At 51.1% G+C, this 17,415-nt stretch overlaps 1 protein-coding gene across 2 annotated transcripts; it reads left to right on the top strand.

Moving 5' to 3' along the window:
* Window positions 1-12,345: 12,345 nt before the first annotated feature.
* LOC136482348 (uncharacterized) lies at window positions 12,346-15,043 on the top strand. Of its 2 annotated transcripts, none has more exons than XM_066479556.1 (2): window positions 12,346-12,793; window positions 14,800-15,043. In XM_066479556.1, exons 1-2 carry the CDS (start codon window positions 12,434-12,436, stop codon window positions 14,917-14,919), a joined length of 480 nt encoding a protein of 159 aa, XP_066335653.1. In that variant the 5' UTR covers window positions 12,346-12,433; the 3' UTR covers window positions 14,920-15,043. The 2 variants fall into 2 exon arrangements, with proteins under 2 accessions (XP_066335653.1, XP_066335652.1); XM_066479555.1 differs by having other exon boundaries at window positions 14,791-15,043.
* Window positions 15,044-17,415: the final 2,372 nt, after the last annotated feature.

The raw sequence follows: 17,415 nt of genomic DNA, 5'->3' as shown, positions 1-17,415 counted from the left end.
CCAACAACGCCGCCGAGTATGAAGCGTGTCTCCATGGACTCCGTATAGCCGTTGAGCTCGGCGTCAAATGCCTCATGGTATATGGGGACTCCGCTCTAGTCATCAACCAGCTCAACAAAGACTGGTCCTACTCTAGTGACAACATGGATGCATACTGTGTCGAAATCAGAAAGCTTGAAGGGAATTCTATGGTATCGAGTACCACCACATGGTACGAGTTCAAAATCAGCTCGCCGACCACCTATCCAAGTTAGGCTCTTCTCGCACTGTGATTCCGCTAGGGGTCTTTGTTCAAGATCTCTTAGTGCCATCTATTAAGAAAGAGAAAGAAGTTTAGGAAATTCTCCCCGCCGAGCAGCTGGTACTTCCGGTACCTTCGCCGGCCACCGATTAGAGGGAACAATTCATCAAGTACTTCACTAGCGCCGAAGTACCCGCCGACAAGACTGAAACCAAATGCCTAATTCGTTGAAGCAAGCATTACATGCTGGTGGACGGCAACTTGATGATGAAAAGTGCCAAGGAAGGGATACTGTAGAAATACATCACCCAAGAAGAGGGAGTGAAGCTGCTTCTCAAAATTCACTCTGGTTCCTGCAGCGACCACATGGCCTCGAGAAACCTGGTCGGTAAAGCTTTTTGAGCTAGTTTTTACTGGCCCACGGCCATCTTCGATGCTGAAGACCTCATCCGCAGTTGTGAAGGATGCCAATTTTTTGCCAAGCAAATACACGTGCCGGCACAAGAACTGCAGATCATTCTAGCTTCCTGGCCCTTCGCATGCTGGGGACTGGACATGATTGGGCCTTTCAAGCCAGCGCCAGGTGGTTTCTGGTACGTATACGTTGCCATCGGCAAGTTCTCCAAGTGGATCGAGTACAAACCGCTTGTCTCGGCTACTACAAAGAAAGCAGTCGAGCTCTTCAAAGATATTATCCACAGATTCCGTCTCCCAAACAGCATCATCACCGACCTTGGAACCATATTCACTAGTCATCATTTTTGGGACTTCTGTGAAGACCGATGCATCTCCGTTAAATATGTCTCTGTTGCCCATCCCAGAGCCAATGACCAGGTCGAACGGGCGAACGACATGATCCTTGATGCCCTCAAGAAGAGGCTATACCAGAAAGAAGAAAAGCATCTGGGCAGACGACTCAAAGAGTTACCAGCTATGGTCTAGGGACCGTGCACTCAAGCTAGTTGTAGTACCGGTGTATCTCCATATTTCCTGGTCTACAGCTCAGAAGCCATACTACTAGCAGACATTGCCTTCTAAGCACCTAGGGTGGAAAATTATGATGAAGAGCAAGCCGCAGCTGTTTGGACTGAGGACATCGATAGGGCCGAGGAAGAACGCCTGATCACCTGCGTCCGCATAGCCAAATACCTAGAAGGCTTGCGGAGATATTATAACCACAACATCAAAGGTCATTCATTTGCTATCAGCGACCTCGTTCTCTATAGAAAACAAAAAACCAAAGGGATGCACAAGCTCTCCTCCCCATGGGAAGGGCCTTACGTCATCAAAGAGGTTACCCGACTAGGCTCTTATCGCGTATGTGACTTAGATGGAATCAATGTTCCCAACTCATGGCACATCGAGCACCTCATACGTTTCTATCCTTGAAATGCCCTAGATATGTACTCTCCTCTCTATGATGAATAAAATTTTGGTCTCCATAATTTGTCTCCACTTTTTCTCCATTATGGTTTAATCTCCACTTAACGAACTCCATTATGTGATCGCCATAACTGCTCCGCTGCGTTTGTCCAACTCTCCAACGTATTTCGCCAAACGAGTTTCTCCAAATCGCCGACCCCATTTCTCCAAATCTCCAACATTTTTGCCAAACAGGTTTCTCCAAATCGCTAAACACTTTTCTCCAAATCTCCAAGATGTTTCGCCGATCACCGAGCAGCACATGTTCTGTCCTAATCTCTATGGAGAAGACCCAATCTCCGATCTCTCCCTACACGTGCTATGGGCTCTGCGCTCTACGTTATGTGTGGTCGATTGCGGTTCCTTGGTCATGCCTGTTCCTCCTACACGTGCATGGGCTCCGCGCTCGTTGTTATGGACTATGGGCTAGGCAAGGCCGAGAGCTCAGTAAAGAACTAACTGCTCGGATGCCACTTATACTATGTTTATCTCCAAGTTATTTTGACAACGACCGAGCAGCACATGTTTCATTTTGTTCTCTCTGGAGAAGACCCAGTCTTCGATCCCTCCCTACACGTGCCACGGGCTCCGCGCTCTAGGTCATGGGTGGTCGGCTACGGTTCCTTGGTCACGCCTATTCCTCCTACACGTGCATGAGATGCGTGCTCGATGTTATGGACTATGGGCTAGCCGAGGCCATAGGGTCCAGTAGCAAACTAACTGCTCGGACGCTACTTATACTATGTATAATTGCGTTATGGTTAAAACTACGAAGATTTTTTCACTGAAATACCAGCAAACTGCATAAACATTTATACACATACATAAATGTTTTTTGTGTTCTCGCATGTTCTAACTACCCTATCTAGATGTTATAGATAATATCCTCTAAGCAGATCACCATGCTTCACCATCGTTGTCCATCTCTCCGAATAGGTCGATGTCGCCGGCCAGCTTCTTCGCCGCGTCCTCCACCTCATCCTCCAGCTGCTGGTGCTCCGCCTCGCCCATCCCTTCAATGAATCTGGCCCCTATCGTCTGAAGGTCAGTGGTTGGATAGTGGGACCGAACCATCGTAAGGGCGTGAGTAGTGGTGGTAACAATGCCGTCGGGCTGAGGAGCCACCTCTGGGTCGATGCAGTCGAGCACCGGTTTAACTCCGGCGACTACGGCGTCGAACTTGTCCCTTTGGTTCCTGGCCTCCTGCATCAGCACGTCAAACTATGCCTTGACTTTATGACGGTAGCCTGCAAGCGTTACAAGGTTCCATCAAACAAGGAAACTATTTCAACAATAATTTCGACCAGGAAGTATTCACCTTTCAGCTCCTCGGCCAGTTTGTCTGCTCGCTCAGACTCCTTCGCCTTCTCCTCTCGGAGTTGCTCGATGGCCTGGCGTAGCTGGATGAGCTCCGCATCTTGCTCTACAAGCACAATAGTCGTCACCAAAAATATGGCAATTCAACTATACAAAGTACATTCATCGATACGCCATACTTGCTTTGTGCTCGGATACGCTCCTGAGCTGCTCGGACTTCCGCTCTAGCTGCTCGGAAGCACTTGATAGCTGCTCAGACTTATCGCGTAGCTGCTCGGACATGGTCGCTAGCTGCTCGGATGGGACGCCCTTCTAGTAGTCTAGGTCCCACGCGTTGGACTCCACAAGGTCTCGCTCGTGCTAGGCCCTCTAGATTTTTCTCTCCACAAGGTTCATCGCCTCCTTGAGTTTATCATTCTCCTCGGCGAGGGGCTCCATCCTCTTTATCAGCTGGTGTCGCTGCTCAGCAGTCTGAGTTATCCCCTGCAAAAATGCCAAGATTATGAAGAAGAACTCCGATCTCAAATGTCAAAGAGGAGCATTCCAAGCGTAGTACTAACCTTGATCTTCTTCATCACCCCGACAAGGGCGCTCTCCAGTCTCCTAAGCTCCTTGGTGGTGTCCTCTTCGATAATCACAAACTCATCGCCGCGCTTTCGGAGGATTCGGATAGCTTGGGGTCATGGTTCATCACGCTCGATCTCCTCCACCTCGTCCTCCTCCGCTGCAGCTAGAGGTACCACCTGGGGGCTCGGTGGCTGGATTGCGGGTCCTACCATGCCCTCCAACGCCTCGGGGAGCGCCATTTGCTCCTCCAGCACCATAGGCCTCTCCGCTCTATATTCTGGCATGACGCTGGCAACTCTAGCCTCTACTCCTGAGGACCAAGTGGTTCCCGCCATTACCTCGGGTGCTGCCACCGACGCCAACCTTTCGTCACCGCCACGTCCAGCAGAAGGGGCGATTGACTCCTCCGTAGGCTACCGAGCACCCGGTGACTCTAGGATGGGGTCCACTAGCATCTCCTCCACCCCGGGGCGAGCCTTCGGCTGCTCGTTAGCCTGGACCGACGGGGCCAGATCCTCCATACGCCGCGCACTACATCAGATCAGCTCGTTAGTCGCCAAAAAGCTAAGGAACGATGGCAATGTAACTCCAAGGCAAGGATACTTTCGGTTTAGTCTGTCGGTATAATTTCTTTAACCGGCGCTGCCTACCCGAGCCTCCAGCCATGGCCTTGGGGTCGATGCCTGTGTCTTGGGGTGGAGGTCTTGCAGTCTCTACTGTCGGCCTTTCCTCCGCCTACTGCTCCGGGGCTCCACTCGCCTGCTGCTCGGGGACTTCCTCCGCCTGCCGCTCCAGGGCTCCACTTGCCTGCCACTTGGGGACTCTCGCCGCCAGTTGTTAGGGAACTTCCTCCCCTCCCATTGATTGTTCCCCAGCACGCGTGCGGCGTGGAGGCGCCTTCATGCTTGGTGGAGGAGCAACCGGAACTTCATCGTCATCTGACCACTCGAACACCGTGGTCCTTCTTGTCCGAGTGGTCTGGTCACCACCAAGCGAGATGCCACCCGGTTTGAGGGGAGCGGTACCCATTGTCTTTCTCTTCTTCCGGGCCGGCTCATCTGCCGTTGCCCTCTTCCCCTGGATTTTCTCCAACACCAAGGATGGACTCTCAGACGAGATGCTAACGACTTCCTCCTCAGGCTGCGGCGGTGGCCGGGTGTCTACTCCCTTCGGCCATTCGCTCCACAGCACGCCCGAGAAGTATACCACCCTATCCTGCGAGTGGATCTTCGCATAAGTGAATCAGTCCACTGCTCGACAATGACAAAAGATAAAAAGCATCGGGAATACACAACTGAGATATTTACCTAGGGAGGCAGATTCTTGCAGTTAAAGTGCTTCGTATACCCTGACATGCTGAATGAGGCAAACGAAGCGAATAGCTCTGCAACCCGCTCTTCCACAACGTCCCTGGACAGTAGCTTTGGCCTCTCCCGGGTACCGTCGGTCTCCCCCTCGAACTCAAAGGCAGGGTGGGCCCTCTCCTTACAAGGCTGAACGCGGCGCACTATAAAGCTCGCCGCCACTAATCCGCCGTTGGTCATCATGCTCTTTATTAAACCAAGGAGCTCCCTCACTTGCTCCATATTAGCGCTCCTTGGCATCTTCGACTAGCTCTTCTGGCTCTCCGGGATGTGGTCGGTGTCGTAACAGATGGTCGGGTGGCTCTGCTTCATGTAGAACCACCTGGCGTTCCACCCCTTCAGCGACGTGTTCAGCGGCATAGTAAGGTACTCGCCCACCATTCCATCACGCAGCTAAAGGTACACTCCACTGACCACCTTGGAACCATCGCCGCCTCTCTTCTTTAGCCAGAGCAGGTGACAAAAGAGGTTGAAGTGGGGAAGGATTTCGAGATATGCCTCACAGAAATGGATGAAGATCGAGATATGCAAAATGGTATTTGGGTGGAGATTGCACAGACTAACCACCCAAAGCTCCAACAAATCCCTCAAGAATGGATGAACAGGAAATCCCAACCCGTGCCACAAATAATCCTCAAATCACCACTTCATCGGTATGAGGCATTGGGAAGGGCTCACCGAGGGTCGGCTGCCATCCAGCGGTAGTGCGGTTAGGAAGAATGCCAGCTTCCACCAATCTATTGAGCTCCGCCTCTCCCATTTGCGACGGCACCCACTCTTTGTCACGCCGGGTTTCGGCGCTCGCCTTCTTGGGGCTCGTCTTCTTCGGTTTCGCAGCTCCCTTCTTCGGCGCCATCTCTCAGATCTGATTAGGGTTTGGTGGCGGAAGCAAGTGTGGATGCAAATCTGGCAATGCGAGGGCTGAGGAGGAAGACGAAATGGCAAAGTGGCAAAGGTGGGAACGCAAGATGCGGCGGCGCAGTTATAAAGCACTTTTCCCACCCTTTCGCATTCGAGGTTTTTTGGGAAACCGTTCCCATGATCTACGCCTCTCCGAATTCTCCGCAACAACAAGTTGGTCCATTACCGGCTTTCGCACAACCGTGGCCCGTATCACCGATTTATCTCCGCAATTTGTTATAGCCCGCCGAATTTTCGCCGACTTCTCCACCAATCGTTATGGCTCAGTAACTACTACTGTACAACCATTACACTTGTATTTTCTCCGTGGTTTGTTTTCTCCAAGATTTCCTAAAGTGGCTCGGGGACTACGTCAGTACTACGTCTCGCTTCTTCACCGCTTTGGGGATTTTTCTTTAATTGACTGTTGTTTTTGACCCCGGCACCACGTGACTGCGTCACCTATTGTCACGCTCGGGGACTAAGTGGGCACACTTCACCTTGTGGTGAATGTGCTTTTCGGGGCTACGCCCAGGGACTGGCTGCCTGCTCGGCTGGTCTTCTATTTTTTCTGCTTTGGACCCTGGCACCACATGACTACGTCATCTACTGTCAGGCTCGGGGACTAAGTGGGCACACTTCACCTCACGGTGAATGTGTTTGCTTTATTTTGGAAGACTCTACGCCTCTTGAAGCTGAAGAAGACTATCTCCTTTTCTCGTGGTCGGACTCTAAGTGGGCACACTTGGTACAGTGCGAAGAAATTTTTGATTCTGAACTTGAGCTCCTTACACCCTTATGGCAAGCTGTGCTTGGGTTACGCTGCTCGGCTACAGTTCACACTGCTCGGTGACGGTACACGCTGCCCGACAACTACTCACAACTGCTCGGCAACTCATCTCGGTGGTTGGACCATGAGTTTGACTGCTCGGCTTTGTTCGCACCTGCTCGAACAAGCTCAAGACGACATTGCACAACGGGTACAAGGCGCTCGGGGACTAGCTATGGGGGCTATGACCCTAGATACCCATGGCAGACCACATGGGCTGAGCCCCCAGGGGTGGCCCAGCCCATAAGATGAAGCCTTGCGGGGCACGACTCTGCTTGGTGCCTCCAGCAAGGCACCAGGAAGATATCCTAAAGACACTATGAGATCTATTAGGATACGTATGATCCCAAGATTCCTGTAATCTGTTATTACTTTCTGGTTATCTCTTAGATCTAACCGATTTGTAACCCTACCCCTTGGACTATATAAGGCGGGCAGGGACCCCCTCCAAACTCACACAACATCATACGATAGCTAATATAAACCAACAAACCACAGGAGTAGGGTATTATGTCATATTGACGGCCTAAACCTGTCTAATTCGTGTGTCTCTGTTGCCTTCTTGTTCTTGATCACATGCTTCTCTATCGATCAATCTATCTTCGTGGAATACCCCTCGGAGGACTACCGAAGATATTCTATTGACAGACCAGCACCTTTGTCTTCGGATTCCGACGAGGCGCTAGCAGAACCTTCCTCCGGCTGAGTGGTTGGCTGGGCATCCACTGCCTTCGGCCAGTCGCTCCTTGGTACGCCCAAAAAGTATGCCGCCCGTTCCTGCAAATGTATCTTTCAACAAGAGATTCAGCTCACTGCTCGGCGCCGATACAGGATAAAAAAACAAAACACCAGGGCCAACAGTTGAGATTTTTACCTGAGGAGGTGGGTTCGTGTAGTTGAAGGCTTTCGGCTGCCCTGGCACGCCGTACGACGCGTTGGGAGCGAACAGCTCAGTGGCCCAACGTAGCACGGCCTCCTTTGTCAACCTCTCCATCCTCACCCGGGTGCCATCGGTGTCCTCCTTAAATTCAAAGCCTGCATGGGCCCTCTCCTTGTAGGGCTGGGTGCGGCGCACTATGAAGCTCACCACCACCGCTACTCCATTCATCTTTATGCCTCTCATCAGGCCAAGGAGCTCCCTCACCTGATCCACATCAGCACTGTTTCACTTCTCCGACCAGCTCCTTTGGTTCTTCGGAATGTGGTCGACGTCGCAGCGGATGGCATGATGACTCTGCTTCATGTAGAACCACTTGGCGTTCCACCCCTTCAGCAAGGTGTTCAATGGTACAGTGATGTACTCACCTGCCATCCCATCATGGAGTTGCAGATACACGCCGTCGCCCTTCTTCTTCAGCTCGAACAGGTGTTAGAAGAGGTTGAAGTGGGGAAGAATTCTGAGATACGCCTCATAGAAATTGATAAAAATGGAGATGTGCAAGATGGTGTTTGGATGGAGATTGCACAGACTCACTCCCCAGAAACTCCAAAAGGTCCCGCAAGAAAGGATGAACAGGAAATCCTAATCCGCGCTAGAAATAATCCTCAAATACTACGACTTCGTCGGTATGCGGCATCGGGTAGGGCTCACCGTTGGTCAGACGCCATTCGGCGATGACACGGTCAGGAAGAATGCCTACCTCCACCATCCTGTTGAGCTCTGCCTCCCCCATCAGTGACGGCACCCATTCCTTGTCACGATTTGATCCAGCGGCCACCTTCTTCGGGTTACCAACTCCCCTCTTCGGCGCCATCTCTCAGATCTGGTTTGGGATTGGCGGCGGAAGTGTGTGTGAATGTGAATTGGGAAGCGCAAGGGCTGAGGAGGAAGACGAAGTGGCAAAGTGGCAAAGGTGGGAGCACGGAGTGCGGCGGCGTAGTTATAAAGCACCCTCCCCACTTTTCGCATTCAAGGGATTTTGGAAACCGCTCCACGATTTGCGCCTCTCCGAATTCTTCGAAGCGGCGTGGTGGGCCGTTACCTGAGCTTCTATGCAACTGCAGCCCATATCGTCCATTTTTCGTCGCAACTTGTTACTGCACGCCGAATATTCGTCGACTTCTCCACAATACCATTAAGGCTCAGTAACTCTTACTGTACAACCATTACTCTAGTTTTTTCTCTACGATTGGGTTTCTCCGAGATTTCCACTTGTGGCTCAGGAACTACGTCATCGCTACGACTTGGTTCCTCACAACACTGGGGACTTTCTTCTGGTTGCTGTTGTTTCTGACCCTGGCACCACGTCATCTACTGTCAGGCTCGGGCACTAAGTGGGCACACTTCACCTTGCGGTGAATGTGCGTTTCTCATTTCAGGGCTCCGCCCGGGGACTAGCTGCCTGCTCGGCTGGTCTTCTGCTTTTCTTCTACTTTGACCCTAGCACCACGTGACTACGTCACCTACTGTCAGGCTTGGAGACTAAGTGGGCATACTTCACCTTGCGGTGAGTGCGTTTGCTTTAATCTAGAAGACTCCACGCCTCCTGAAGTTGAAGAAGACTATCTCCCTTTCTCGTGGTTGAACTCTAAGTGGGCACACTTGGTCCACTGCGAGGAAATTTTTGATTTTGAATTTCAGCTCCTTACATTCTTATGGCAAGCCTTACTTGGGATACACTGCTCGACGACAGGTCACAACTGCTCGCCGACTCAGTATGGTGGTCGGACTATGAGTCTGACTGCTCGGCTTTCTTCACACCTGCTCGGACAAGCACAAGACGGCGTTGCACAGTGGATACAAGGCGCTCGAGGACTAGCTGTGGGGGTACGACCTCGGATACCCATGGCAGACTACATGGGCTGCGCTCCCAGGGGTGGTCCAGCCCATAAGACGAAGCCTATGGTGCACGACGCTGCTCGGCGTGCACCGCAAGACATCAAGGGCGATATCCTGAAGATACTACGAGATTTGTTAGGATACGTTCGATCCCATGATTCCTGTAATCAGTTATTATTTTTCGGTTATCTCCCAGATCTAACCGACTTGTAAGCATGCCTCCTAGACTATATAAGGCGGGCAGGGACCCCCTCAAAACACATGCAATATCATACGATCCAACAGACCACAGGAGTAGGGTATTACGTCACGCTGACGGCCCGAACTTGTCTAACTCTTGTGTCTCTATTGTTCTTGATTACACGCATCTCGGCCGATCAATCTACCTTCATGGGATACCCCTTGGAGGACAGCCGACGATATTCTGTCGACAATTGCGATCTTTCGAAACCCCCTAAATTATATGCATCAAAATCTTTGTACTGCTGATGCGCTCAGAAGAGTCTGGCCAGCGTCCAGCATGGGTTTGTCGCGCCACCGTCCATGGCGTGGCTAGGCTGACGCGCCAGCTGCCATGGCGCTGCGATCAATGCGACAGCAAATAGAACAAGGCACTTCTGTTATGTTCTCACATGAGGCAAGTTATTTTGTCGTGTCGGTTTAACGAACAGGTCAGCAGGAAGGTTAAGTGCACGAGACAATCAATACACAAGTTCAGTAATACTAACTTGTACACGTCCCAAGTTCATCGCAAGTTCGACAATACCTCTGTTCGACATAAGTTCAGCAAGTCATAACTACGACACAAGTTCATCAATACATAAGTTCGACATTACTCGACATGATGCCACGTCGGGTAAAAGGGGCTGCCGTGCCGTGATGCGTGGCGCAGCAGCCCCGTGCCATGATGCGTGGCGCGGTAGACCCGCCGCGCTGTGACGGGTGGCGTGTCAGACCTGCCACGTCAGCGGACGCCGTAGCCGTTGACTGCCCCTACCGCGCCTCCATACATGACGCGACAGCATGAATTAGCCGCGTCATGCAAACAGACGCGTCTAAAAGGGTTAGTTTTGGAAGAAAAAAAATAAACAGTGTCAGTTTTAAAAATAATTTAAAAAATATGTTAAAAATAAAAAAAATTATAATGCCGCTTGGCTGGGGCACTTGCCTGGTCGCCCGCTCGGGGCCTCGGCCCTCGGGCATGCAAATGCCAGGCGAGACGGCGCGGGGCTCGATGCGGCGTCGCCCCGCCTCGTGATGCCCTTTTGCCGCCAGCTCCGCTGCCAAAAAGGTCGCGCGCGCACCGGGGCCCCACCCGCCTCCCTTCCCGCGTACCGGCTGCCGCAGCCCACCACCCGGTGTAAATTCGAGCGGAAACACAGCCTTGCCTAGCTACTTAGCTAGTGGTGGCCTGCCTGGCTGGCCGTAAAAAAGACGCCCCCGCGTGCTCGTCGTCCAGTGAGCCCCCCCCCCCCCCCCCCCCCCCCCCCCCCCCCCCCCCCAGCACAACCCCACTGGCCAGGGGCAGGGGCAGGCAGGCAGCCACCAAAGTGCGGGCAGCGCCATGATTACCTCGTAATTTCTAGTGGTTTTGCCGGCACGCGCACGGGGCCGAGTCTGCCTCTGGCTTACTGTATGATGATGGCCTCGTAATTGGTCCACGAGGGATGGGCTGGAAGCTCACGGCTCACGGGCGAGCTTGTCAGGAGGTGCCATGATGCAGGCTGGATTGGCCGCCGTACGCGTGTGGCTCGGCACGCGGCGGCGGGAACAATAGGAACGAAATCTCTGTAACGATTAACGAACCATGCTCTGCCGCAGCTGCACGCGGTAATGGACTAGCGGCAGGGGTCTAATTTTTTACTATTTGACTTTTTTCTAAAGAAAATTTATATTTGTTCCCTGAGAGACTTAAACTCATCTTTAGACCTGGGGTCGGCGCCATGAGTCCTGGCGCCGAAGTAACACGTCTTGGCGCCACAGATCTTGGCGCCGAGGTGTTTGGCCGTACACTGCAGAAAATTCTAGGCGACGTTGACGTGGCCGGTACCTCGACGCCAGAACACATGGCGCTGAGATCGGCGCCACATATCTTAGCGCCGACCTCGAATATATAGCGACCGATGCATTGTCAAATCCAAGCCGGGGACGAGGCGAGGCTGAGCCCTGCTCGACAGTGGAGATGGCGTGCATGTGAAGGTGCATGCACCTGGTGGTCGGGCCCTCGTTCTTGCGGCCAGAGATGTCGGTGCTGTTCTAGTTTCTCAGCCTGTTCGTTTGGCTATGGCTTATCGTAATCGATCGTAAATTTCCAGCCGAAACAGTATTTTTCTCTCATCCCAACAAGCCAGCAGTACTTCTTCACGAACCAGCAACGATACGAACCAACCAACAGTGGTTCACGCGGGTGCGCACACGCGGCACGCAGCCGCGGCGCCCGTGCCCTGCGCGGCACAGGGACAAAGAAGGGGAGCGCGGCGGTGCCAGAGCCAGACGGCAGGCAGCAGGCGCGTCTCTCGCGTCTTTGGGCGCCGCGGTTACCGAGGAGCAGCGCATCGAGCCCCGCGTGGGCAGGCTAGCGCCAGGCGGTATAGCCGAGGTCACTGAGCTTGGTGCGGCTGCTCTGTCCTGACGCAAGGGCACTGCTACACGCTAGTTTTTTAATTATTCGAGGTCGGCGCCAGAGTCCGTGGCGCCGGCGCCATGTATTATGGCGCCGAGATACCGGTCACGTAGGATATTCTTCTGTGCACGGCCAGGTACCTCGGCGCCAAGATCTGTGGCGCCGAGACGTGTTACCTCGGCGCCAGAACTCATGGCGCCGACCCCAGGGTCTAAAGATGAGTTTAAGTCTCTCAAGGGCCAAATATAAATTTTATTAAAAAAGGGTTAAATATTAAAAAATTAGGACGGGTGCGTTGCCCGCACTCGGCGGCTCTGCACATCCGCCTGCTGTGCTCTGCTCCCCACCCGATGCTGCCGCCGGCGCGGGCCGTCCCGAGCCACAGCCGGAGATGAGCTCCAGGAACCGCTCCGCCGCCTCCTCGTGCGTTGCCCCGGCTGCGGAGCCGTCTCTCCGGACGCCGCGCCGCCTGAGGCGTCGGCCGGTTAAGGCGCCGACCGGCGCGCCCTGCGGCGGGCGGCGGAGCGGGCCTGCGACGCCGCTGCTGAAATGGGACGTGGGCGGCGGGCATGGGGAGGGGAGGAAGGGGGCTGGCGCCGCTGACGAAGCGCGGGATGCCGCGCGGGATACCAAGGCGAGGGAGGTGTCGGTGCGGAGGCTTGTGGCTGGGATCTGGCGGCTGCGCCCGCCGGAGGCCGTGGCCAGGGGCGGCGGCGGCGGTTGCAAGGGCAGGGTCCGCGTGGGTGTCGAGGTATGTTCATGCTGTGCTGCTTCCCAGCTAGGAGTACTCGCTTGTTTGTTTCGTTTTCGGCTTGATGTTGAGATGCGGCCAACAGGAGGCGCTGGGCGCGTGCTTTGTGTGCGAGCTCTTGTACATTAGCTTCTCCTATAATGGCATTTTTATTTCTAGACTAGAGTATTGCTTCGGTGTTTAGTGAATAAAAATAGGCGCTCTAAAAGGCTTTTTTTTACCATGTTTCCCTACTATTTATACGACATTTTTAGCACAAATGTTGAAATTTGTCGTCAAAACATGCCTAGCTTGGTGCTATACATGGCCAACCGGTCCCCACGGCGCGGCACGAGCACGGCACGGCACGATGTGGCACGGCATCCTATTGTGCCATGCTGTCTCAGGCCGCCGTGTCCACCTCTCGGCCTAGGCACGGCCCTATGTCTCCTCAGCCGTGCTCATAGGCACGGCAGCCCACCATGGCCGTGCTGGCCCGTGGCTGCAAGGGAGGAGACGAGGAGCTCGCCGAGCCAAGCCATGTCGCCGCGCGTGACAAACACGCCGTCATTGAGCCACTCCTCGGCTCCACTGCGCCCTCGCATGGGTGTCGAGGTATGCCGTCATTGAGCCACTCCTCGGCTCCACTGCGCCCTCGCATGGGTGTCGAGGTATGTTCATGCCGTGCTGCCTCCCAGCTAGGAGTACTAGCTTGTTTGTTTCATTTTCGGCTTGATGTTGAGATGCGGCCAACATACGGGAGGTCAAAGTCGATGTGAGGAGCCCATGTGAGGTCGGGTAAATCAAGATCCTCTAAAAGACGGAGCCGGTACAGCGTCAATAAGACCACTCGGCTCTGTCTGGATCACGTACCCCGGCACGTAGCACCCTGACATGGCTAGGCACAGCAGAGCAGTCGCGTACCGGACCATCAAGGTGGCTTGACAAGACGGGACGTAACAGCCACCTACCGCATTGAATGCTCTAGCCCACAATTTGTATGGGAGTGAGAAATAAGTGCAGTCGGTTAGAAACTTGCTGATTGTTCATCAGCAATTAGAGTGTTAACATGATCTAGGAGAGAGCTCAAGACTGGCTCAGATTCCTTAGCACAAGCCGAGGCGATGTAGCCGTTCCCTCCCGTGACACACGCCGTCTTCTTCCTGTCGCCGGTCGACATCATCGCCGATCAACGCTCCTCACAACAGAATGTAAAGAGGAGGAATCAATCGCTCGCTCCGTAGAGTTTTAATCGAACAGATGAGTTCCTCTCTACGAATGATTTGATTTCCCTTCCCATCGCATTACATCCCCTACTTATGAAAAGACAGCATGGCTAGAATGCTTTGTGTGTGAAAAAGTTAGGAATATGCGTTAAGAGCAGGTATAATGATGGAAGCACGAAGGACCTCTAGCAGGATAGTGACGCACGGGCTAACTTCTACTTGTTTGTTAGGAGATTACTCCTAGCTCAAATTTATCCTTTCTGCCTGTAGTAGAGATTGACGTAACCATGCGATGTGAGCAGAATTTGTTGTTTATTCATTCCCTCTGTTTTGTAGTACACTGTCCACGTCTATTATGGAACGAGAGGTACTACTGAAAAAAAAGTTCCTAGTAGTCCTAGGAAAAAAACTAGGAAAGATAAAGAAGTACCAAAAAGCCTTTCAAGCCTGTCCGCCTCGCACGTAGAAGCCTTTCAAAATTATGTAATACCATAATTTCAAAGACTCATGTAATACTATATTTATTACTTCTATTTATTTGATTTTTTATATTTGTAAGAGAGAATAGGAGATAATCTAGATCCATCTAACCTAATAGAAAAAAAGTCATAGAGCGTAGCACGCACGGAAGTTCAACAAAAAAATAGGAGAATGGGCTAGAATGCGGTCACATTCATGTGATGGTGGGATATGTCATTCGTGACTCAGACGGGCGATGTGGTGTGTGCCGGGCAAGGAATAGTGGAGTTTCTACCGAATGCTTTTTGGGTCGAGATGATTGGTTGTATACAGGGATTGCAGGCAGCTATAAACGTGGGGATCACCAATCTTATTCTGGAGACCGATGCTAAGTTGGTGCAACAAGCAGTCAATCATGGAGACTACAGAGCATCGTTGGCTGGGAGTCTATGGAGGAACTAGACAGCTTGGTGTCTTCAAATTTTAATTCTTTTGTTTGCCTAGCAATTCCTAGAGATCGTAACAAGGTTGCTCATGAGTTGGCAATCCTTGGGTGTGCTTGTGCTGAGGAATCTGAGCTAGTCTTGAGCTCTCCCAGATCATGTTAACACTCTAATTGCCGATGAACAATCAGCAAGTTTCTAACCGACTGCACTTATTTCTCACTCCCGTACAAATTACAAAAGAAAACAAAGTCTAAAGTCTTATAACTAGTCACGTCGCGCGCACAAAATAACGACCTCAAATGAAACAACTTAAAACTATAAACTTGTAGGTCTCATCAAGAGCTACAACTTTTATGGAAAAAGTATCTTCTTGGCACCGTACAAAAAAGATATGATTTTTCCAGGTGACAAGAGCATGTACGCAATTAATACGCTGCTGAAAGTTTATATTATTTTTTGAGCATCTTAATGATCTCGAATGCAAAAACTCAAAACTACAAATTTGTAGAACCCATCGAGAGCTACAACTTTCATATAGAAAGTATCTTCATTTGACACCGTATAAGAAAGATATGATTTTTCCGAGGATACAAGCGCTTGTACGCGATTAATATACCACTTAAACATTGTTTAATTTTTTTGGTCATCTTAACAACTTTAAATGAGAAAACACATAACTAGAAAATTGTAGATCTCGTCGAGAGCTACATTTTCATATAAAGATCATCTTCATCCGAGATTGTATGAAAAACATATAATTTTTCTAAATTTGCGTCTTGTCGCGCCAGCTTGGTTGACGCGGTGCTACAGTGCTGCCACGCCAACACGGCAAGGTTTTCCACGTGGAAATCATTGTCCACCGTGGCAGACCGTGCCGCGCCGGTGCATGTGGCACGACAGCGTGTTTTGGCCACGACAGCGTATTTTTTGCCGCGGCAGGGACTTAGGCGTGGCCAAACGGGTTAGATTTGAAAATAAAAAAAAAACAATGGTGTTAGATTTAGAATTTGTTTTAAAAAAGGGTTAGAAATAAAAAAAAAGTCTCCATAGCTCCATGGGAGAAGTTTCTTTTTCACTGGTTTTGGTAAGAAATTGAACAAACTGCTCCTAAAGCTGGTGTAGAAACTCTGTCAAACAGACTCTTGGAGCATCTCCACGAGATTAGCCAAAAAAGACTAGCCAAATTTACTAATTTAGGTACTTTCTAAAATAGATTTGATAAAAAATATTAGAGCACTCCAACAGACTCTATAAAGGATGGCTAGTGAGGTGAGCTATCCAAAAGTAGAGTGCAAATGAGGTGGAATAGAGAGCTACTAAATTTGGAGAGTCAGTTACAGAGTCTGTTGGAAACGTTTTTCCTTCAATAATAGTCATATTTACCTTTAGAAAACGATTTGACCAATCTCTTAGAGATGCTATTATATATAGTATATTTAGAATACCTTCACTTCGAACTTCGCTAGCCAAACATGGAAGCGCCATAAACTCCAATCAAGGAAAATAAATTAAGGTGGAGTTTGGGATTGGCTCCACATTATTCTCAACGAACTTGGTTTGGAGTTCTAAAATTATCTAATTCAGGTGACCAAGCAGCCCTCGGCGTGCTGAAAGGCGCCGAGATGCTGTTCAGTGGGTATATATGGGCATGCAGCCTGAGCCCATCAGTCCGGCACGAGGCCCGTATTTTTGGGCCGGCCTAAGCACGGCCTGGCCTGGTGGCCTGCGGGCCCAAGCTAGCATGGCCCGGAGGAGGAGGCCGTGCCTAGGGTGGGCAGCATGGCAAGGCCTGCTCCTCAACGGTAGGCCCGGTGCCACTAACGGCTCTTTGCCTCCCCCGCAGGCCGTATTTGGCCTAGCCCATGAAAGCCGCCGCCCCCCCCCCCCCCCCGGTCCGTTAGTGGCACTTGTGAACAAGGAGGCAACGATTGTAATGGCACATAGCCAACTATATCGGATCAAGGTCGAGGTCACAGGGAATACTTGCTTGAAGTCTAAATGACCCTGAACCAACAACAAATTTGAACCTCTATTCTATCAGCCTGTTCGTTTGTTGGTTTCAGCCAGCCAACAGTATTTTCCTCTCACAACAAATCGGCACCAGCCGAGCTTATCAGCCCAGAAACAAACCAGCAAACAGGCTGTATATCTATGTCTATACTTCCTCCGTCCCTTTTTAAGTGTCGTTCTCGCTTCTCGAGAAATAACTTTGACTAATTTTATTTAAAAATATTAATACTTATGATACATAATTAATATCATTAGATACAACTTTAAATCTATTTTCACAATAAATTTATTTAGAGATACAAATGTTGCTAACATTATTTTTTACAAATCTAGTCAAACTTATGGCATGAAAGCCAAAAGCGACAAATATTTAGGGACAGGGGAAGCATATATTATATACCCAATCTTAATAAAGAGCTAAAATTTCTGTCAACTCTATTTCTGCCCGCACACCACGCCACTTCCATAATATGGAAAAAATAGATGGGACCATCCTCACCGG

This window comes from Miscanthus floridulus, chromosome 9 (genome assembly GCF_019320115.1).
Source record: "Miscanthus floridulus cultivar M001 chromosome 9, ASM1932011v1, whole genome shotgun sequence".
Classification (NCBI taxonomy): Eukaryota; Viridiplantae; Streptophyta; class Magnoliopsida; order Poales; family Poaceae; genus Miscanthus; species Miscanthus floridulus.
The sequence above is the reverse complement of the archived record's forward strand: the minus strand, read 5'-3'. Positions and strand labels throughout refer to the sequence as shown.

Coding starts and splice junctions, on each gene's coding strand:
- LOC136482348 (XM_066479555.1), top strand. CDS start 12,434: ATGAGCTCCAGGAACCGCTCCGCCGCCTCCTCGTGCGTTGCCCCGGCT. Junction 12,794..14,790: donor GGGTCCGCGTGGGTGTCGAG/GTATGTTCATGC, acceptor GGTTGTATACAG/GGATTGCAGGCAGCTATAAA.